This window comes from Carcharhinus amblyrhynchos, unplaced genomic scaffold, assembly GCF_965287045.1.
Source record: "Carcharhinus amblyrhynchos unplaced genomic scaffold, sCarAmb.v2.hapA scaffold_37, whole genome shotgun sequence".
Lineage (NCBI taxonomy): Eukaryota > Metazoa > Chordata > Chondrichthyes > Carcharhiniformes > Carcharhinidae > Carcharhinus > Carcharhinus amblyrhynchos.
In genome coordinates this window covers 7,574,522-7,597,026 of record NW_027649778.1, presented here as the reverse complement: position 1 = coordinate 7,597,026, position 22,505 = coordinate 7,574,522, and the positions used below count along the sequence as shown (strand labels likewise).

At 43.6% G+C, this 22,505-nt stretch overlaps 1 protein-coding gene across 2 annotated transcripts in view; it reads left to right on the top strand.

Annotated features, from left to right (window-relative positions):
- The window catches only part of arhgap35a (Rho GTPase activating protein 35a), a 161,781-nt gene extending 143,119 nt beyond the window's left edge, over nucleotides 1-18,662 (top strand). For both annotated transcript variants that reach the window (XM_080218358.1, XM_080218357.1), the window contains exons 5-8: nucleotides 696-773; nucleotides 2,242-2,373; nucleotides 3,980-4,085; nucleotides 8,619-18,662. In XM_080218358.1, coding sequence (XP_080074484.1) covers nucleotides 696-773; nucleotides 2,242-2,373; nucleotides 3,980-4,085; nucleotides 8,619-8,913 — 611 coding nt within the window. In that variant the 3' untranslated portion in view covers nucleotides 8,914-18,662. The remainder of the gene's footprint in view (nucleotides 1-695; nucleotides 774-2,241; nucleotides 2,374-3,979; nucleotides 4,086-8,618) is intronic.
- Nucleotides 18,663-22,505: the final 3,843 nt, after the last annotated feature.

Sequence of the window (22,505 nt, the reverse complement as noted above, 5' to 3'; positions counted from 1 at the left end):
GCCCAGGGGGAGAAATACTCTCTCAGCATCCACCCCTTCGTAATCTTACGTAATTCAATAAGATCATTCTTCTAAAAACTCCAGTGTGTTTATGTGCAGCCTGCTCAACCTGTCGTCCTAACTTTGTCCCTTCATCCCATGAATCGACCTTCTCTGAATTACCTCCAATGAAGTATCCTTAAGTAAGGGGAACAAAACTGTTTGCAGTGCTCACATTGTGATCTCACCAGTGCCCTGTACAACTCCAGCAAGACTTCCCTACTTCTTCATTCCTCCTTGCAATTAAGGATAACATTCCACTTTTCTGCCTAATTACTAGCTGTACCTGCATGATAACTTGTTGTGATTTGTATTCAAAAATACCCAGATTCCTCTTTACCACAACATTCTGCAGTCTCTTCATTCAAATAACAATGTGGTTTTTGGACAACCTCATCTTCCCAGATTATCCATCTGATGAATTTTTATCTCCGACAGCAGGTGTCTTAATAAGTGAACAGAAGTAAAAATACTGGCTTGAACAGTTGTGACCTAGTCCCCATGATTATTCAGCGTTTCATTGTAAGTTGTTGGCCAGATTCAAGAGTTTCATTGGATGCCAGTGAGTGATTCCTCTTGAAGGAAAGTGAAAATCTGCGCAGATAATTCAGTAGCTGGAGCCTAAGCAGAATAAACTTCTCTCTCTCTCTTTCAAGGTCTGAGCACAGAAGGAATTTACCGTGTTAGTGGGAACAAGTCTGAGATGGAAAGTCTCCAGAGGCAATTTGATCAAGGTAAACAGAAGAAGGAAAAGTGTGTTCAGCAAACTGTTGGTTGGTTTGATTTAATACTGTAATTGCTGATCAGGCTGTCTTGGGGTGTATGTGCGTCTGTCTCTGTCTGTTGGAGTAGGGATCCATTTGTCAGGGTGGGTGTGACAGGTGCGGCCAGATCCAAGTTATTTGTCGTAAATCTGCACTTGTATTTTTCCTGGTGCCCCATTCCATTTCACTCCCTCTCCTGGTAGGTTATGGGTACATAGATTCCATTAGCCCTCCAAAATCTCTTCCTTTAGATTTGATTTATTATTGTCACATGTATTAGTATATAGTGAAAAGGATTGTTTTTTGTATGCTATATGGACAAAGCATACCATTCATAGAGAAGGAAAGGAGCGAGGCAGAATGTAGTATTACATTCATTGCTAAACTGTAGAGAAAGGTCAACTTAATGCAAGGCAGCTCCATTCAAAAGTCTGATGGCAGCAGGGAAGAAGCTGTTCTTGAGTCATTTGGTACGTGTCCTCAGACTTTTGTATCTTTTTCCTGATGGAAGAAAGTGGAAGAGAGAATGTCCCGGGTGCGTGGGGTCCTTAATTATGCTTTTCTGAGGCAGCGGGAGGTATAGATTGTCAATGGAGGCTGGTTTGAGTGATAGAATGGGCTTCATTCATGATCCTTTGTAGTCTTGGACAGAGCAGTAGCCATACCAAATTGTGGGACAACCAGAAAGAATGCTTTCTATGGTGCACCTATAAAAGTTGGCGAGAGTTGTAGCGGATAAGCCAAATTTCCTTAGTCTTTTGAGAAAGTAGAGCATTGGTGGGCTTTCTTAACTATAGTGTCGGCACGGGGGTGACCAGGACAGGTGGTTGGTGATCTGACCTCCTAAAAGCTTGAAGCTGTCAACCATTTATCCTTCGTCCTCATTGTGTGGACAGGAGCATGTTCTCCTTTCGACTTCCTGAAGTCGATGACAATCTCCTTTGTTGACATTGAGGGAGGGATTATTGTCGTCACACCAGTTCATCAGATTCTCTATCTCTTATAGTTCATGCATTGGCTAGGTCAATTGGGCCCTTGTTGGCAGGCTAATCTGAGCTTGGTAGTGATTGTGCTCAAGGTGGTGGTGGGGATATATGATTAAATTCCATACTATCCATACCCAAATGGCCACTTTTCTTTGATGTTGAAGCGAATAGTGTCTTCGCTGTCACTGCCATGGACGAGCAGTCGCTCAGCAGTGAGGAAAGTTCAAACCCAAACCTTCCTTGGTTTTTTGATTGAAATGCAGAATCTAAGCCAGTCTGAGAGATTGATTTGGATTTTTTTTTTGAGGGAAATTCATTGCCACCATCAGTCCTTGAGTTATTGATTCAGAATATAAGGGACTTTTGTTTGTAAGTTGTATGTAGCAGGGCCATATTGTTAAGCACGTTGTCCTTTTTTTTGCTGATTTAAAATATCTTGTTCCTGGTTACAGATCACAGCATTGTTCTACAGGAGAAGGATTTTGCAGTGAATACCGTAGCTGGAGCAATGAAAAGCTTCTTTTCGGAACTTCCGGAGCCACTGGTCCCATATAATACCCAGGTCGAACTCGTGGATGTTAGCAGTAAGTACCAGACCCAGAACAAAACCTACAGGAGAAAGAAAGTGCCTTTGGAATTTTCTGCAAGATGCAATACAAAGATTTAGCTAATGGATTATTTTTAAAGAGCAATTATTAATGTTAAGTAGTCAAATATGACCAATTTTCACAAGCAGCATCCCATTAATGGGTAACTAGATGTTCTGAAGCCATTGGCAACCCTCTGTTGCCATTGTCAGCTGTCCCTAGATTTGAGGATGAAGTCATCTTGGGGTTATAAGATTCTGACGTTGAGCGATACTGATCTTAAGGACTTTCCAAAAAATGTGGAATCTGGATTGCAAGATTCATTCCCCTTTATTTCCTGCTCTGCTGCCGCTCTGCCTCATCATTAAGACTCAAAGCATGATGTGATTTGATGGACAAGATGTTGCCACTTTGAGTGGCAAGCTCTGCCAGTCATTAATGCTGAGTGTGTCTTTGAAGTATTTTCATTGTCCTCGTTAGAACACTGGGATTTGAGGAAACAGGATCTGACTTGGTACGGGAGTGGTTGCTTGGTAGTTCTCCTGTTGAGTCAGGAGTATGTGGCAGAGGCATTGCTGATGCAAGTTCTGTCGCTGTCTTACTTGTCACTGATGCACAGTCCACATCACAGTGCAGTGGAAGAGTGTGATGTGACAGCTGTTGTGTGGACAGGGACTTCTGACTTGCAGAGATCTTTGTTGTCAAGCACATGCTGCCATAGTTGGTTGAGTAGCTGATGAGACGTTAGCAACGCTGCTGTGTCTCGCTGAAATGTGCATTTCTGCTATGCGATCGTACCCAGCCTAATTTGATCCAATCCTCCTCTCAACAGCTATCTGTGCACATCTGTTTTCCAGCAGAGTCACTGGATGGTATCAAGGAGGGGGGAAGCCCTTGTTGATTCTTCTTCTCACTTTGCCTCTGCTTCACTCCAGTCCTGCCCCACATGCGGCTGCTGAAGGACAGCTTTTCAAGCATCCCACTGAAATCCACCAATTCGGCTCAACCAGGGATCTGTCTAATAATCAGTTCTTTCATATGTTTATCTACTGTATCAAGTGGTTGCCTTTAACCCATCAAAAATTTGGTGAAATAAGATTCTCCCCTCAAACCTCACTGTTTCACTTCTCCCTCGGCATGGTGGTTAGCACTGTTGCCTCACAGTGCCAGGGACCTGGGTTTGATTCCTGGCTTGGATCACTGTCTGTGTGGAGTCAGCACATTCTCCCCATGTCTGCATGGGTTTCCTCGGCGTTCTCCAGTTTCCTCCCACGATGCGAAAGACATGCTGGTTAGGTGAATCAGCCATGCTAAATTCTCCCTCAGTGTACCCCAGTGGGCGTCAGTGTGTGGTGCCCAGGGGATTTTCACAGTAACTTCATTGCAGTGTTAATGCAAGTCCACTTGTGACATCGATGAATAAACTTAACGCCCAAACTTGGAAAATAAACTGTTCTCCATGTGCCATCAGTCTGCTGCAAGAACTGGCGTCCCCTTTGCAGTGCAGAGGGCATGAATTCAACTGCCACTCCGATGCAGCACATTGATTCAGCTGGGTGATGAGCCACGGTCTGCACTAAATTACTAATTTTTCTTCCCTCAGAACAGCCTGATAAGGAGCTGAAGCTCAATGCACTTAAGGATGTGTTGAAGAAGTTTCCTAAAGAGAATTATGAGGTCTTCAAATATGTCATCACCCACTTAAACAAGTAAGTAATTACTTGGGGCATGCAGCCAGGCCGTCATATGTTAAGATTGTGATTATTAATTAGCCTTTCTAATTAATGGTGCAGAAGATATCATAAACTAATATCTCAACCGGTTGTGAGGTATCGTTTGTCTCTAATGAAATAAATCATTTTAAAGCAAAGAAAATAATAGCCAGAAATTTAAAGCATTTGCCGTAGCACATATGTATGTGATCACCCTTGCTGCATATTCCTGCCACTCCAATCTTAACACCACTAAAGCACAACAAAGATGAAATTACAGACACGTTGTTTTAGATATTCTTTCTGGAGTTATCAGGGTATGCCTTCCTAACCCATTGTTCCTGTATGCTGAATATGTTTAACAAGGTCAGAATAAATTCCTGTGTACACTTCAATGCAGGCATTAACCTGTTTTTAAAAATAATTATTGGTGCATTGACAGCATGCACGTTGGAATTTGTTAATTGGGCAAGAGGACAGAAACAACATTTTTGTCCTGAGATCCCCTTGCTTCTCTTGTAACATGAGCTGTCCAAGGTTAAGCCTCTGGTAAACCTTACAAAAGTTTAAACTCAGTCGGACCTCCATTATCTGTGCTCCAGTAAGTGTGCTCTTGACTATCGACCAGAAATTATGCAAGATAAAATCCTGAATGTAAATCAACCTCATGATGAAGATGTCCCTGCCCCCCAACTGGTTACTAGTCTGAGGAGAATTAAATTTGACTTGGGGCGACATGATGGCACAGTGGCTAGCGGTGCTGCTTCACAGCGTCAGGGACCCCGGTTCGATTCCCACCTTGGGTCACTGTCTGTGTGGAGTTTGCACATTCTCCCTGTGTCTGCGTGGGTTTCCTCTGTATACATAGAACATTACAGCGCAGTACAGGTCCTTTGGCCCTCGATGGTTCCACTGGTCGGCGCAACAATCTAATGACCCTCTAACCTAAACTATTCCAATGTTATCCATATGCCTATCCACTGACCATTTGAACGCCCTTAAAGTTGGTGAGTCCACAACTGCTGCAGGCAGGGCATTCCATGCCCTTACTACCCTTACTCCCGAGATGTGCAGATTAAGTTGATTGGCCATGCTAAATTGCCCCTTAGTGTCAGGGGGACTAGCCAGTAGGGTAAATACACGGAGTTGTGGGGATAGGGTCTAGGTCAGTGCAGCCTCGATGGGCCAAATGGTCGTCTCTTGCATTGTAGGAGTCCACGATTCTATGATATTTTGCGGGTTTTTTTGTCCTTATTTCAGATATAAGGTGTTCCTGTACAATGTGTGGATAACCAAAATCTGAGGACCTTTGATTTTCAGAGATGGGAAGGGGGTGATGCTGGAAAGACAATGGGCACACAGTGGTTAGCACTGCTCCTCACAGCGCCAGGGACCTGGTTTCCATTCCTGGCTTGGGTCATTGTCTGTGCGTTCTCCCAGTGTCTGCCTGGATTTTCTCTGGGTGCTCCGGTTTTCTCCCACAGTCTGAAAGATATGCTGGTTAGGGTGCATTGGCCATGCTAAGTTCTCCCTCAGTGTACCCGAACAGGTGCCGAAGTGTGGCAACTAGGGGATTTTCACAGTAACTTCATTGCCGTGTTAATACAAACCTACTTGTGACACTAATAAATAAACTTAAAAGTTATTCTGCCCTAGTTAAGGAAATTGAATACTGCCTTATCTTCACCATTTTGACAAACCGTGTGTAGGCCGGTCTGGGTAGGGCTGACAGTTCGGTTCTGCAAGATGTTAATGGACCAGTTAAATTTTACAACAGTCTTTACAGCAATTTTTACAACAAGCTTTAGAGGCCACTCGTTTGCCCGATTTGTTGAATAACTTGCCACCGTATTGTTTTAACTCCTCATCAATGTAGGGCCAAAAACACAAGATGATCACATCCTCCATGTTAGAAATTACACTATATGAAACTTTTGCGAGGTGTGGTTATAACCTGATAAACCAGGTTATGTAAAGTACTTCTATATTTTTTTGTTGCTTTGCTTTTATAGGGGAGGTGATGACCTAGTGGTATTATTGCTAAAGTTTATTTGTTTATCACAAGTAAGGCTTACATTAACACTGCAATGAAATTACTGTGAAAATCACCTCATCGCCTGTTCAGGTCAATGCACCTAACCAGTATATCTTTCAGACTATGGGAGGAAACCGGAGCATCCAGAGGAAACTCATGCAAACACGGGGAGAATGTGCAAACGTCGCACAGACAGTGACCCAAGTTGGGAATCGAACCTCGGTCTCTGGTGCTGTGAGGCAGCAGTGCTAGCCACTGTGTGCCACCGTGCTGCCCATTTGACCATTAATCCAGAAACTCAGCTAACATTCTGGGTTTGCCACCACATGTGGAATTTGAATTTAACTTGTAAAAAATCTGGAATTAAGAATCTATTGATTACCATGAAACCATTGTCAATTGTTGTAAAAACCTAGCTGGTTCACTCATGTGCCTTCAGGGAAGGAAATCTGCCGCCCTCACCTGGTCTGGCCTACATGTGACCCAGAGCCACAGCAATGCGGTTGACTCTCAACTGTCGTCCATAGGGCAACTACTGATGGGCATTGCTGGCTGGGCCACTATTTATTGCTTTTGCCCCACAAATGAATGAAAAAACAAGACCCATTTAGTTGTGTGGTTTTTTTTTTGATGATAAGGTCTGCAGTGTCACTCTGCAAGTAATTTTTAAGCAACAAATTCACCCAGGAGAGATCTCCCAGCAGCATCCTGCTGAAACACAATGTTTTCACTGACGTGTGTCCAGTTGCATGTACTTTCCAGCAGGGTCACTGCGTAGCAATCATTGCAGACTGGGCTTTGTCCTGTCATCTACTCTGCCGTCTCCCCGACTTTCTGGGTGACAGGACTATTGTTTCACACTGGATCAGCTGTTGGCTGTATTCTAAAATAAAACCGGTTTGTATGAACCTTGGCGTGTTAATGGTTGAGCTGTGATTTCCACCTTGATCATAACACAGCCATATTTATTTTAATTGGCAGTTTTTGGTGGGGAAGTTAGAGAACCTTTTTGTTATAGATGTGAGTTTTGCTTTTTTGTGAAGTAAACAGAATGTCAGAAGTGCTCAACAGTGCTGACCGATCTGTGGAAAAGGGGTACAAACTTGTATTTCGTTCTCTGGTGCATTGAAATTATAGAAACCCTGCAGACCAATGGACAGAGGCCATTCGGCCCGTTCAAGTCTGTAGTGACCACAATCCCAACCAGCCTGTATTCCCGCAACCCCGCATATTTACCTTACTAATCCTCCCCCTGTCATTTGACCATGCTAAATTGACCCTATCAACCTAACCCACACATCTTTGGACTGTGGGAGGAAACTGAGCACCCAGAATAAACCCACACAGACATGGGGAGAATGTACAAGCTCCACACAGACAGTGACCCAAGGCCAGAATTGAACCCGAGTCGAGAACAAAGAACAGTACAGCACAGGAAACAGGCCCTTCGGCCCTCCAAGCCTGTGCCGCTCATTGGTCCAACTAGACCATTTGTTTGTATCCCTCCATTCCCTGGCGCTGAGAGGCATCATAGCCAGCCCTGTGCCACCCATGAAATGTTAACCCATTACGTTTTAGATAGTGATTAATTTGCTGCATATTTTTAATGTTTTGAGAGAATTATCTGGTGGTGTGGATGGGTTCTATTCCAAACGGTCTTGGGAGATGGGAGATTTTTTTCCTAGTAGCAAGAGAGGGGATGTTGGAGAAGAAGAGTACCCACACCTTCACCGTTAAGGGGAGACGTTGACAAAGCAGCAGTGCCATGGGACAGAGGCCCAGGCTAAAACCCTGGGGGCGAGAGTTCAAATCCCACCACAGCAGGTGGTGTAATTTGCATTCCGTTAATAAATTCACAAGGTTCATCTTTTAAAAAGCCTCAGTAATGGTGATCGTGAAACTATTGTAGTAAAAAAAAACCCATCTGGTTCACCGTTCTTGCTAGGGGCTCATAGAATCTACAGTGCAGAAGGAGGCCCACAATCCCACCCATGTCATTTCCCTGTAACCCCATATTTACCCTCCTAATCCCCCTGACATTAACGGCAACTTATCACGGCCAATCAACCTAACCCACACATCTTTGAACTTCCGGAGGAAACCGGAGCAAACCCACGCAGGCACAGGGAGAACATGCAAGCTCCATACAGATTGGAATTGAACCTGGGTCCCTGACACTGTGAGGCAGCAGTGTTAACTACTGTGCCACCGTGCTGCTCTGCCACGCTTACCTGGTCTGGCCTCTATTTGATTCCAGACCCACAGCAATGCAGTTGATTCTCAACTACCATCCATTCAAGGGCAATAGGGGTAGGCAATAAATACTAGCCTTGCAATGCCCATATCCCATGAAAGAATTTAAAAAAAAACAAAATCAGGAATTAACGCAGAGTAGGAAGGCTGCTTTTGGGGAGTAGCTAAATTTTTTGAAGGTTAATTTTTCTATCTGTGTATTCATAGTATTGTATAGACAACTGAACTTTGTTTCATTTTAGGGTTAGTCAGAACTGCAAGTTGAATCTGATGAACAGCGAGAACCTCTCGATCTGTTTCTGGCCCACACTTATGAGGCCCGACTTTCAGACCATGGACGCGCTGACAGCTACCAGGACATACCAGACTATCATCGAGCTCTTCATCCAGCAGTGCCCTTTCTTCTTTTATGACAAGCCAATCGTGGAACTGATCAGTGCCGTTCCCAGCTCCCCCACGTCGAACACTGCCTTTCAGTGCCCGTCGCCGGTAACAATGATCCCTTCACCGCCACAGTCGCCTCCCCCGACACCTTAAGAGGCCACTTCAGCAACCTCTGTGAACACAGCTGCAGACGGAACAGCCAAGTAAACTGTGAATTGGGTTATAAACATGCCAGATATCGTAACTAGATTCTTTTCAAAACTGCCTTGGGTTATGGAACCCCTTTCTGTTGTACAGAGCAGTGTAATCATAGTTATAACAGATGATATGGCACTAAGGAGATTGGTTAAGTACCAAACACTGCAGTTTAAATGAAAGTACTGACTGCAAAAGAAGCAGCCCATGACTGCACAGTGAGCTCTGTGAAACACAAAATAGCACAGGTTCCACAGCAGAGTGGTTTCTCAAATGCACAACGTTTAAACAGTTAATTATACAGACAAACTCTACTGCTTATTTAATTTAAACCATATTCCCTTCTCAGCCAATGTAGAAAGTTGCTTTTTTACTTTTGGGTAGTGCCAACTCTTGCTTAGAATATTTTGAGGTCACGTGCTGCTATTTTAACCTTTATTAAAAACAAACACAAGTTTCACGCGGACTGTGTGAATTCACAGCAGAGTGGACGCAGCCTCGCACCAATGTTTGTGAATGCGGGATGTGAACACTAAACAGTTTTCCCAGGTGGAATGACCAACCCCAGCATGTAGATGTGCATCTGTCAAGATGGTTCATTGGGAAGCCATTCTAACCTTGGGGACATCTATTTTAAGGAAAACACTAAATTAATATGTTATGATAAAATCTGTGTCTCCTAAGGTTCTGTAGAGCTTTGTAGTAAAGAGGTTTGTCTGTATAACAATGATGTGAGCAGTTGCATGAAAGTGCTTTGTGCGAAAAAAGGAGATTTAAAGCTGGTTTTCCCAATCTCGATACAACGTCTGTGGCTGACGTCTGTGGAACTTTTTGAACCCCCCTTTCGTTTCGTCCTCACTAACTTGATCTGTTCTGGTTAGCAAATGCCTAATTCGGTCCCTTTCAGAATCTAATTGAAGCTGTTCTGAATCATTAAGTCCTTTTGTTTTCTTGGGGGTTTGGGGTGGTGGAATATTCCTTCTCTTTCCATGCCTGTCCTGTCTTCAGGATCACATTTGTGCCCCTCCCCCTCCCCAACATACCTTCCTCCCTTTACACTTTATGACTCAATGGCCAGAGTTGCTCTTTTGTATATAGTGCCAAGTTGGAGCCTCTTGACGCACAGGGAAAACCAATTGCCAACTAAAAGATGTCAGACAAATTTGTGTCAAACTTTCCCGTCACTTTAAATGGTTGGAGTGTTGTTGTTCTCTCCTCCCTCCCCCACCCCGCCATCCCCCTCCCCTTCCACTCGTGAACTTGCACAGCAAATAAACATATCTTGGCTGGTGCCTCACATCCGTCCTGGTTGCAGTTAAGGTGGTATAGGATGTGGCTTCCTCTGAAATTGCTTATTTAAAAAAAAATTAAAATGCTTGTGTGGCATGTTAGCACATGCATGGTTTATTGTTTCATGTTTTATAACCATCCTGAGGTGTGGCGCTTCTGATACGTCACAAAGTCACTTCCACCCACTGAGCTCTGCTAGCAAAGGAAGTATACATGGGCTCCATGGGGCATGGCCATGATAGCCCTTGTGTGTTTGAATGGCCTCGCTGGGCTGAAACTTGGATGAATGGCCAATTTGGCGAGGTAACAGTGGGTGGCCACTGCCCATGAAATCATACCTCAGCACCAGTCAGTGCCTAAAGGAGGTGGAGCAGGGGCTGTAGGAGAATGGAAAACATGAACATGCGCAATTTGAAACCTGAGCAATGCCGGTCCTGAACCAGTTCACCTGCACGTTGGGGTCAAAAATATATTGAGGTTTCTTGATTCTAAAATTCAAATCCCATAGCCCCATGTGTGAGAACCTATACTACACATAACACTGCAAAAATTCATCATCTAATGAACTGAACAGCAGTAGCTATGAAGTATGTCATTGATTGTTAACACTATCATAATTTGTAGTCATTTGTTTTTTGAACTGTTAAGCACCTGTCTAGAGTTATTAGCGAATCATGTGCTTTAAGGTCAGGAGGCAAGTTCATCATGACCTGACCATTGTATTCTCAGCATCTCTGCTTTTCCCTCATAGGGCTGTGCCAGTGAATCTATTTTAAAACACTTAGTTGATCTAAGTATCAAGCTCTGCCAGTTTGGGTATGGTACGTACAACTATGATCTTTCCAGTAACTGAACAAACACTAAAATGTTACCTGTTTTCTGTGTATGTGATTCTTTTCGTAATGAGTCAATGTTGTGTGGGTTGACTGGGAAAAATGTGAAGTGGGCAACCCAGTGATCCATTGTTTCCGTATGAGATGCTGATCTATCCTTCAACTTTAGATTTATTTTTTGCAAATGTATATCACTGAATGTTTGAGAATAGATTGTTCTGATTCTATGTCGAAACCTTTTACAATGTGTTGGCACAGTCCTTGTCTCCGAGGCCTGATCGTATTGGCTGGTGGATATCGGGGAGGGTTGAGTTGTATAGTCATCGAGAGTTGCTGATTGATTAATGATCCTGGATTTTTCCAAGATAATGAAATACTTGCATCAGTGAGGCCTGGCTTAGCTTTGAAATCATGCTTTTAAAAATCGTGACAATTGTTTGCATGAGAGTCTCTGTCCCGAACTCGTCCATTTCTGAATTAGCTGGTGTTGCAGATGAGTAATGGGCTGCTGTTTCATGTTTGTTAGCTATGGGCTACTAATAAAATCAATTGGTACGGTCGTATCTCAAATTGCTGCACTTCACACAATTGATAATGGTCAAATCTATTCACAGCAAAAACCAGGCCAGCTGAACGACACTTAAATGAAAATAGAATTTTTTGATTTCCTGTTGAAATGCTGGCTGGTCTGGATCTTTTATCCTGTATTTGGCATTAATTCCTTTTCTGGTTAGGTGGCACTTAAAGCGGAAAGGAAGTGTAAGTTATCTTTTCAGGGCTGTCTATAATTCTGTCTGTTTACCTTCTGAACTTGGATCAGAAATTGGGTAAGACCTGCTCCGAGCGAAATTGTGCTTCTGTGGGTAGAATGGTAAACCAAATTTTATAATCTGTTGACTTTGTCAGTCAAAGCAGTTTGGAAGGCAAAATGTAATATTTCTGTGAACTGTCTTGGGAATTCAAATCCTACCTAAAAGGAAGCTGGCATACATCAGTGGCTGAACCTTGCGTTCCTTGTCTCTTTGCGTGAACAGCAGTTCATTCACCTGCACCTCAGTGAAGGAACATGGCCGGCTATTTACCTTTTCCCCTCCCCTTTTCCACACGGAGAACTGATGCCGTGTCTGTGTGCAAAGCACAAGTCAACAGTTGCAAATTCCACAGCCAGAGCTACAGGCACGTAGGCATTACTGGATTTTTATCAGTTAGCTGTTTCCAAAACAATTACTAGGTTTAATCTCACTTTAACCCAAAAACTAAAAAGATTTATGGTGGTACAAGCCATTTTACATACCTATGTTCAGATGGGAATGGGAAACTGCTGTTCAAACTGAATATGCCCCTGCTGCCTCTCACCTTGGTGTTACTTCAGAAATGGATCATTATGGGGAAGGGGCATGTTGGAGATGGGAATCTCTGGTCCTCAGCAGATACTTGCACAGAGGAGAGCTGCTAACTTAATCTGTGTGCCTCTCTCACTTCTTGCCAAAACCCTGCCAACATCCATTTATATGGAGCATTGCTTGGCCAGTAACCTGCATCTTACTAACTTGTGCTTTACAGACACAATGAAATCACTTTGCGGAAGAGTTGTGATAATCATTGTGTCTGTTTTTCCCTCCTCCTAAATTAATCGCACTGCAGAAATTTCTCACTCTCTCTGCTGTTCTGAGAACTCGTGTTTTTGTGTCCTGAATTGTGGAATAAATTTGGGCTTTGCAACATTGCAAGTTTCCTTATTTTACCTGATGCTGCTTGAATTGACGGGAAGACAGAACATGGTGTGTGTGCAACTTTTGAGACTTTGTCCAGCGGGAAGATCAAGCCACACTAAGTCAGTCAGTCAGTCAGTCTTGCATCCCTGATCCCTTACAGATATGTCCAGGGTGCTGTAAACCACTAAATTTCATGGAAAGGCATAAAGTGAAATGCAAATTTGTCTTGTACGGGCAATTTTAGATTAAAACTACCTCCCTGAGCAAACAAGTATTAGTTTGCAGTTGAAAAAGATGCACCCAGTACTTTGTTTAATCAATGCATTCAGCTTTCTGCAGTAATTGTTGTCAAAATAAATTAAATCTGAGCTGTTATAGTTTGGGAGGTTTTTGCACAATTTGCTGTTCCGTTAGTTTGCACTTTAACCTCAATTTGTGGTGGTGTTAGCCCCTCTTGAAGGCTGTTCCTCAAAATGATGACATGTGATCAATTGCTAAAGTAATTGACACTTTTAATCGTTCCCTCCCCTCTTTAAAAATCAGCATTTAACAACCATCAAGTCGCTGTTACTAGTGTACAAATGCTCGGTGCATGTATCCAAGATTCCTTTGCTTATTACATTACCCACGCATTTTTTCCATTTGATGTTAATTGGGTTGACGTTTAGGGGGAAAAAAAGTGCAGCCAGAGAAATTTCACACCAGGTTAGTGTGTGTAACTTCAAGGCGAACGATTCCAAGGTATGATCTGCAAGGACTGTGAATGGGAAGTGAAGCTTGCGTCAAAAGAACAAGCGTTTATCTTTGGGAGAAATGTGGGGAAAGAGAGCTCCACTTCATTTAAATGCAGGCTCAAAATTCCCCATTTAATTGTATTACCCTGGGACGTTTATATGGCTTGCCAACTATGCTTTGTGTAAATATGAAGACAATTTGGAGCCCAGTGCATGCTTTTATATAATGCATATCATGTCCCCTTTCCCTATTACCTGCGAAATAGAAAATTTGACTGGCTTCCTTTTTATTGGAAGTCTAAAGGGAGTGCAGCAATATCTCTGCCTCTGTTCTCCAAATTCTGTGTTAATTTCCTCTGACTAAAGGTCACAAATATCACACTAATGATCAAACTCCTTCATGCCCAAGCGCCCACCACCGACAAAAAAGGAATTTTCACAGTGTTTTGCTTCTAGTACGAGGCAAGTTCTGTCTGGTGCCGCGACAGAAGCTAATATAAATGTCTGTGGAATGCTAGGTGGCGTGATGGGTTGCACACTACTCTCTCATCTGTTTTGTGGCTCTTTCAGTCCAGACTCTAAGAATCCCAGTTTAGGTTCAACCCAGTTTCATGAGCCCACAATACAAAACTACTTCCAATTCCAAGCACTAAATTAGTCACCTCACCATTTGACATGTCAGAAGGATGGTGCAGGGAAGAGAGTAGAAAATGTACCTTCCCATTCTATGGCTGCATGGCTGTGTGTTGAAACACTCTTGCCATCTTTGAACCTTTCCTTGATTTAAATACACAGACACTTGCAGTTAGTGCCGAGCCTCTGGATCAGTACAACCCACAATTGATGGGAAGCAATGTTAAGAAGGCTAATTGAGACTCCATTTCCTTTGTGACCTCTCTGGTTCTTTGGGCTGCACAGCGGTTAGCACTGCTGCCTCACAGCATCAGGGATCTGGGTTCAATTCTCAGCTTGGTTCACTGTCTGTGCAGAGTCTGCACATTCTGCCTGTGTCTGAGTGGGTTACCTCTGGGCGCTCCGGTTTCCTCCTATAGTCCAAAAGACACGCTAATTAGATGCATTGGCTGTGCTAAATTCTCCCTTAGTGTACTCAAATAGGCGCCGGAGTGTGACGACTAGGGGAATTTCACAGTAACTTCATTAGTGTTAATGTAAGCCTTACTTGTGACTAAAATAAATAAACTTTAACTTCACTGAAATGGCTCAGTTAGTTGATAAATTGGTTATCTAGTGTGTACACCTCAAGCCATGTAGGCCAAGATCCAAGCTGATTCAATTGAAATGATACAGTGGGTGCTGACATAATGCCCAGGAGTTAGGCTAAAGCAACATCCTGATCACTTTTCCTGCCTTTCCCTAGCCAAAATCTGCATTTATAGTTGTTTGGAGAGGGACAGTAACAAGATCAGCTGCAATGCCACCCATGCCATGTAGCCTGTCAAAATTAATTTATCTCTGTTCACTCAAGAAGAGTGCGCCATTTGGGTGGAGAGCCAAGGGACAGCTGATGCCTTTGAACCGTACTGCAGCAAGATTCAGGAGAGGAAGAATCTAAATTGCTTTATTGATCAAAGGAATATGCGTATTCAAATTGAAAGTTAATTAATTTCTAAAATCAAAAGGTCGCAGAGCTTGCAGTGGTTCCAGAAGGTTGCTTGTGAAAGAGGTTTCCTCGTAAGTTTTCTGGGGTTTTTATTAAAGTTGGGGACCTTTACCAAGCGAGAGAGATGCATTTCCCAATTGGATGAAATCTCCTGTCCACTACCATGTATTAAATAACCAAAGCAGATGTGGTTGTTGGGATAATTAGTTCCTTCCTATGTTTAGTTGTGGCCTAAAGTAAACCTTGCCTTTGCCAACGGGGGATAGCTATAATGTGATAGTCACCAAGGCTGTAATGAGGTGATTGAGGGGGAGCATGGAGTGTCTGATTTTTTTTCCATCAGTTTTGCAAAAATAGAAATTGGACACTTTGTCCCTGCCCCTCGAGCAAATCATTTGTTTAAATTTAATGCATGTGGTCAGTTGCTGTCCATTCTGTTTCGCTACCAGTAGTTCATGTATCTTTCTTCTCATACAGTCTCCGTCTGTTTTTGTCCGTCTATCTTTTTGTCACGCTTTTGTTGAAATGGTCTGTTCAGATGAAATCTCCATTAGCTCCACCCTGCATGTGACCTGAGTGCTGCTCCACAGTCCATGCTTTCTATGTAGCGCCAACGGCTATAAAAACAAACACTACCCGTATTTTATAAATTAATCACCCACTTTTCTGTTTAAAAAGCATTGTTCCAACTCAAAATATTGAATTTGGAACTTTGAGCAGAATGATGTTTTAATCCTTCCCTCCTTTAAATATATATAAATTGAAACCCTCTTGCCTGCCCTATTTTCCTTTTTAATCTGTACTTTATGCCAATCACTTCCCCTCCCCGGCTATCTTCAATTGTAATTTGAACTGGAGCAATAGACGATTGAATGTATATCTGTGTAATTGGTCCACATGTTAATTGGATTTGAACGGAGAAGCCCATTGTCAGCTGTGGACTATCTGACTCCCATGCCAGGAATTCTGAGGTTCTGCTGCAGGTGGAGCACAAAGGGGTAATGAGCATGTTGAAATATCTGTGATTCCGCTCTGGATTCATGTCCTCCACAGTATGCAAATATGCATCCTTTTTTATTTCCCTGTCACAAATGCTTTCTAAAAAAAAACTTGGGTTGTCCTCCTTTCTCTCCCAAAGTACCGATTACCTTGTTGAATACACCAACTCTTCCTAACGTTGATTTCTATAGAGGTGTTGAATGAAGTGACTTTTCCCTGTTGAGGACTACTTCTCGGACACGTATCCAAAAAGAGCCAGGGACCCGGGTTCAATTCCCGGCCTCGGGTCACTGTCTGTGTGGTGTCTGCGTGTTCTCCCCACATCTGCATGGGTTTCCTGCCACAATCCCCAAAAAAATGTGCTGGTTGGGTGGAGTGGCTGTGCTAAAATTCTCCCTCAGTGTACCTGAACAGGTGCCAGACTGTGGCGACTAGGGGATTTTCACAGTGACTTCATTGCAACGTTAATGTAAGCCTACTTCAGAGATCTCATGAACTTTCATTAGATTTTCCAAAGCTGCTTCCAGCCTGCAAAGCAGTAGTGGGTGTTGGAGTGAGCAGGGCAAGTGTGGGAAGGTGTTAATGGACTGCCATTTCAAAAGCACCACTGTAATTTTTTTAAACCTCCAAATTATGTACAAGTTGACCCAATTCACAGTATTTTAATACATTTTCATCCTTCTCCTCCTGACTCTCAATTGTATTTTACGCCAGTTTATAAATTATATACTGAAAAGATCTTTTTATTAATTTATAAAAGATATGGGCTTATTTGCATTAAAATGCAGCAAAGATGTGTACCTGGTGATGTGGCCAAACAGACTGCTTCATCACCAGAAGTTCTACCGCAGTGTTCTCGCCAAAAGTTTATCCTGGTTTTGTTTGTATCGCTGCTCTGTGTGTATTTTTTAACCTGTTTAAACGTGTAACCTAGAACTCTAATTCAGAGAGGCTTGTTGCTGAAGTTTAATTTTGAGAAGCATTTATACAATCTATGCTCTAGAAGGCTTATTTTATCCCCCCCCCCCGTCCCCGCCAAATCTCTCTCAAACTCCCAATGAGTTACTGCTCGACGTTTGTACTGAGTAAGCTGGAAAAAAAAATGGGAACTGTGCTGCACCCAACTTCTTATTTGGTACGCTACACTTGTAAAATGTTTTCAGTATGATAATTAACACTTATTGAATTAAAAGTAAACCGAGTATTGAATATATAATGTGATATTGGTCTGACAATTTGGGTAGGTGTTACTTTTTACAAAAAAAAACCTAGTAACTGTGTATGTAAAGAATGGTTGGTTGTGCTCTTAAGAGGCTAATGGTTCGCATCTTTTATTACTGGTGTCTAGAACCTTTTTTTGTTGCATTTATTAAAATAGTTCCCATTTGGATGGATTTGTACTACGAGTTCTCAGTTCATTAAAAGTCAAATGGTTGTTTTAACTGTGTTGAGTCCTGCGCTGGAAAGCTTTGTCAGTTTTTGGAAATGTCCAGCCTCTTTCTGTCCTGCCTCATGGTACTTCCTCAACTTTAATTTGCCCTGGGAGATTTCTAATGGCTTCAAACCACCCCTTCCCCCCTCCCCAACCCTCGCAGCACCACACCACTGAAATCTGGAAGCTTAAGCCCTGTTGATTGGTGAAGTGAAGGGGCCGGATGAACACTGTGCTACCTGTTGCCCTTGTCACCTAACGCAGACGCACCGAGTTTCAGACATTCCCGCCATCTTTAGGGCTCTCGTCAGTGTTGACTAGGGAGACTGGCACTTCATCCCAAATGCAACATCCTCCAGCAGCTAAAATGAAGCAAGAAGCACGAACCTGCAATTTAAACATTAAAAAAAATCAGCAAATCTGAAGCCTGTGACTTCCCTCCTCCTCCCTCTCTCCAGCCTGCCGCACATTCTGAAGCCTTAGAGAGCACTGCAGCCATGCCTGAGTATGGATCTGAATCATGATCTGGAAGAGAGTGGAAGTTGGTTTAATGTATCGTGCAGCGGTCACTCGCATTGAGATTGTGCATCACTTCAAAGGGTGGACTTGTTGAAGATGTGGGGGTGGGGGGGGGAATGGAATTGAGAACTTTGATTCACTCATTTCTCGCCCCCTGCCTCGCTGCCACTGAACCTTTACTTCCAGACTGAGGAGCCTTGAAGTCACTTCAAAAAAAAATTTTTCCACCAAATTCTTCATGCGGAATTAATTCTGAGAAATGCCACCTCCTTTCCAATGGAGATCTGGAACTTATGATGGGCTAAAATCATTTTGGAGAAAATGGAACAAATATTTTTAAAACTTTAAAAGTTTTTCTTTTGCAAAACACAGTTTGTGAATGGTGGTCAGGACCAATTGAACCCAGAGTGCATGTGATTGAGCTATGAGGGTGAGCTAGTGTCTCCCTTCCTGCATAGAATCATGTATTTGCTGAAGTAATTTGTCTTAATGGGAATGTTGTAAAAACTTTACAGCCATATGTGCTATGTATCATAGTTAATAAATCATTCTTTTAAAGAAAAATGTTTTTGTTGAAATTATTACTTCCCTTCTTTTGTAGTGCCTTGGCTTAGTTTCTTAACTGAAGTGCGCATTGCTTTTTGAAAGAACTTGGAAGGGTCTAGGTTCTGTATAGCAGGATTATAGAATCCTACAGTACAGGAAGAAGCCATTCAGCCAATCAAGTCTGCACTGACTACAATTCCTCCCTCCCCCCAGGCTCTAATCCCATAACCTCTCACATTTATCATTCCATAATCTCACACGGGCGCCACGGTAGCACAGTGGTTAGCACTGCTGCTTCACAGCTCCAAGGACCTGGGTTCAATTCCCGGCTCGGGTCACTGTCTGTGTGGAGTTTGCACATTCTCCTTGTGTCTGTGTGGGTTTCCTCCTGGTGCTCCGGTTTCCTCCCACAGTCCAAAGATGTGTGAGTTAGGTTGATTGGCCATGCTAAAATTGCCCCTTGGTGTCCTGGGATGCGTAGGTTAGAGGGATTAGTGGGTAAATGTGCAGGGATATGGGGTACGGCCTGAGTGGGATTGTGGTTGGTGCAGACTCGATGGGCCAAAGACCCTCTTTCTGCACTGTCGGGTTGTATGATTCAGTTTTATCCTGCTAACCACCACCACCCTCCCCCCCACAACTCCAGGTCAATTTAGCATGGCCAATCAGCCTGACCCCCCACACCTTTGGCGTGTCGGAGAAACCCACACAGACATGGGGAGAAGGTGCAAACTCTACACAGGCAATGACCCCGAGGCCAGTATTGAACCCAGGTCCCTGGAGCTGAGAGGCAGCAGTGCTAATCACAGTGCCACCGTGCCGCCCTGAGGATGTTGCAAAGCTTAGGAGCGACAGAGGGGTGGAAATGTTTTTTAATTCATTCTTGGGTATGAACATCGCTGGCAAGGCAGAATTTAGCACCGTCACTAAATTGATGGGCTGGCACATTCTCAAATGCAGATTGTGGGTTCAATGGCATGAGATTTGGGTTTTTAAAAGTTTGCAGATTATAGATGACTCCCAAGGGAGGTGGTCAGTGCTACAGTTGAGGACCTGAGGAGCAAATGAGTGAAGAATAGGGAACAGTGTGCTTGACTGTTTGACACCAGGAAAGGGAAGTTTTTATAGAGCAGTAAATTGAACAATGCGTTTTAGTTAGCCGGATAGAGAAGTACTTATTCTCCTTGGAAGAACTAGTGTAATGTGAATATAAACAAGATAAAAAAATGGTTGAAGTGATGTAATAGTGAAACATTCAATGAAACAAAATATTGTCCCATTCTGCCCCCTGGTTAGTGTTAATACCAAATCACACTAAACTGAATGTGTCATGCATGTATTGCCCATTTTGATTTGATAGACATGACCACCAGCACTGTACTCTAATGTATCCTAGCGTTAGTACAAAGACAGACTAGTACTATCAACAATGTCTCAGTTGGTAGCACTCCTGCCTCCTTGAGTCGAAGGGTTGAGTGTTCGAGTCAAAGATTTGAGTGTAAAAATCCAATGCTTTGCTGAAAGAGTGCTGCACTGTCAGAGGTTCTGTCTTTTTAGATGAGACTAAGTCCATCTGAGTTCTCAAGAGAACTTAATAGATCCCACTTCGAAGAGGCACGAGAGTTATCTGCATCTCGGCCAATATTCAACAGTGTCACTTTGCTCTTTGTGGAGGCAGGACATCCTGAGGTTGTGAAAGCCCCTGCACAATATAAAAAGCATTTACCCACCAATTTTGTTCAATAATAAAAGACCTGTATCTACCAATATTATACCCTTAAGTTTGTTAATTAGTCACAAGTAGGCTTACATTAACAGTGCCGTGAAGTTGCTGTGATAATCCCCTAATCGCCACACTCCAGCACCTGTTTGGGAACACAGGGAATTTAGCATGGCCAATCCACCTAATATTCTTGGTTTAAGGCGTTGTGTGGAGTTTGCACGTTCTCCCTGTGCCTGCGTTGATTTTGTCCAGGTGCAGCAAGGTAGCACAGTAGTTAGCACTGCTGCTTCACAGCGAGAGGGACCCAGGTTTGATTCCCAGCTTAGGTCACTGCCTGTATGGAGTTTGTACTTTCTCCCTGTACCTGTGTGGCTTTCCCCTGGGTGCTCCGGTTTCCTCCCACACTCTGAAAGACATGTTGGTTAGGTGCATTGAGCCGAACAGGCCCCGGACTGTGGTGACTAGGGGAATTTCACAGTAACTTCGTTGCAGTGTTAATGTAAGCCTTATTTGTGACAAATAAACCTTAACCAGCACGTCTTGGACTGTGGGAGGAAACCGGAGCGCCCGGAGGAAACCCATACTCTGCACAGTGACCCAAACTGGGAATCAAACACAGGTCCCTGGCGCTGTGAGGCAGCGGTGCTAACCACTATGCCACCCCTAGTCTTATAGAGCTCAAAATTCATGTCACAAAGACATGCCTTGAGCATAGGAAAAATGTCCATCCCCATTTTTGCCCATGTCTACTACCTTCCCTCTGTCCCTCCCAGAATAGTAAGAAGTTTCACAACACCAAGTTAAAGCCCAACAGGTTTATTTGGAATCAATCCACACAGACTATGACCCGAGCAGAGAGTCAAACCTGGGTCCCTGTCGGTGAGAGGCAGTGGTACTAGCCACTGTGCTGCCCAATTAGCTTGTAACTCCCTTGAGTGGTGGAAATTGATGGGTGGTCAAATCAAGGTTCTTAAAGTATTAAAAAGGATTCAATGTGGTAATTCCCCCCTCCCCTTCTGGTGGGAATATCAACAATGTTAAAATTAGCATTTGGCTGTTCAGGAGTGAAACCAGGAAACACCAACGAAGGGTAGTAAAAATTTGAAGTTTTTTTTGCCCCAAAGGTTATGTGGATACTGAGGGGGTCAGTTGGAACTGCTTTTCTTGTACTGAGGAATGTGGAGTGACTAAATGGAATTGAAGTACAGTTCAGTCATGGAGCAGATCTCAGGGGATGAATGGCCACTGCCTGTTCACATTCCAGCAGTGTGCCTCCCAGGATCCAGTTTCCTCCTTTCTCACCCCCCACCCTGAAATTATTGGACTGCTACTCCATCTTTATAGTCGACGGATGGTCAGAGCGCCTTAACATTTCCTATTAGAGGGGTGTGCGAAAATACTTCTATTTAAAGTTGTCTTGAAAACGGGTGACAACTAGCTCGCCTAGTGTACAAATGTATGCAGTATTGGCCCCATAATATCCCCTCTTCCTTGCACACCCCTCTTCTCCCCCCCTCCCCAAATGTCATTAATCATCCTCAAAACCGGAGGAGGAAGTTTGACTGAGTCTCCAGTTTCCAGCTCCCACCAACTTGGCAGTTCACTCGGAGACTTCACGAAAGCAGCTTGGGATGACCTGTTTTGTTTCCTCCGCCTCTCAAACTGAGCTTGTATAGACATCCCAGCTGCTGCGTAAGCAGTGGTGTAGGGTGCGCCCTCATTTGTGGGGGTGGGGGGGAAAACTGATGTGCTTTTGGCTTTCCCCTAGGCGGCTTCTGACCTTTGCTCAGGCCGTGCAATTGCAGTCACAGTGGAAGTCACCAACTCGTTGCATGGGAAATTATTAACCCATATTGCAACCCTTGTTGCTGCGTATCGCCACCTTCTTGATTTTCTTGTTTGTTGCAAAATTAATACTGCACTGTAGCAATTCACCAAAAAGGCTTAGACAGCACCTTCCAAACCCACGACCACTTCATTCTCGAAGGACCAGGCCAGCAGATACATGGGAACACTACCACCCCTCCGAGCCGCCCACTCCCCCCCCCCCCAAAGCTCGGCACAACATTGAGGGCCGAAGGGCCTGTACTATTCTATGTTCTGACTTAGAAATACATCACCATTCTTTCGCAGTCGCT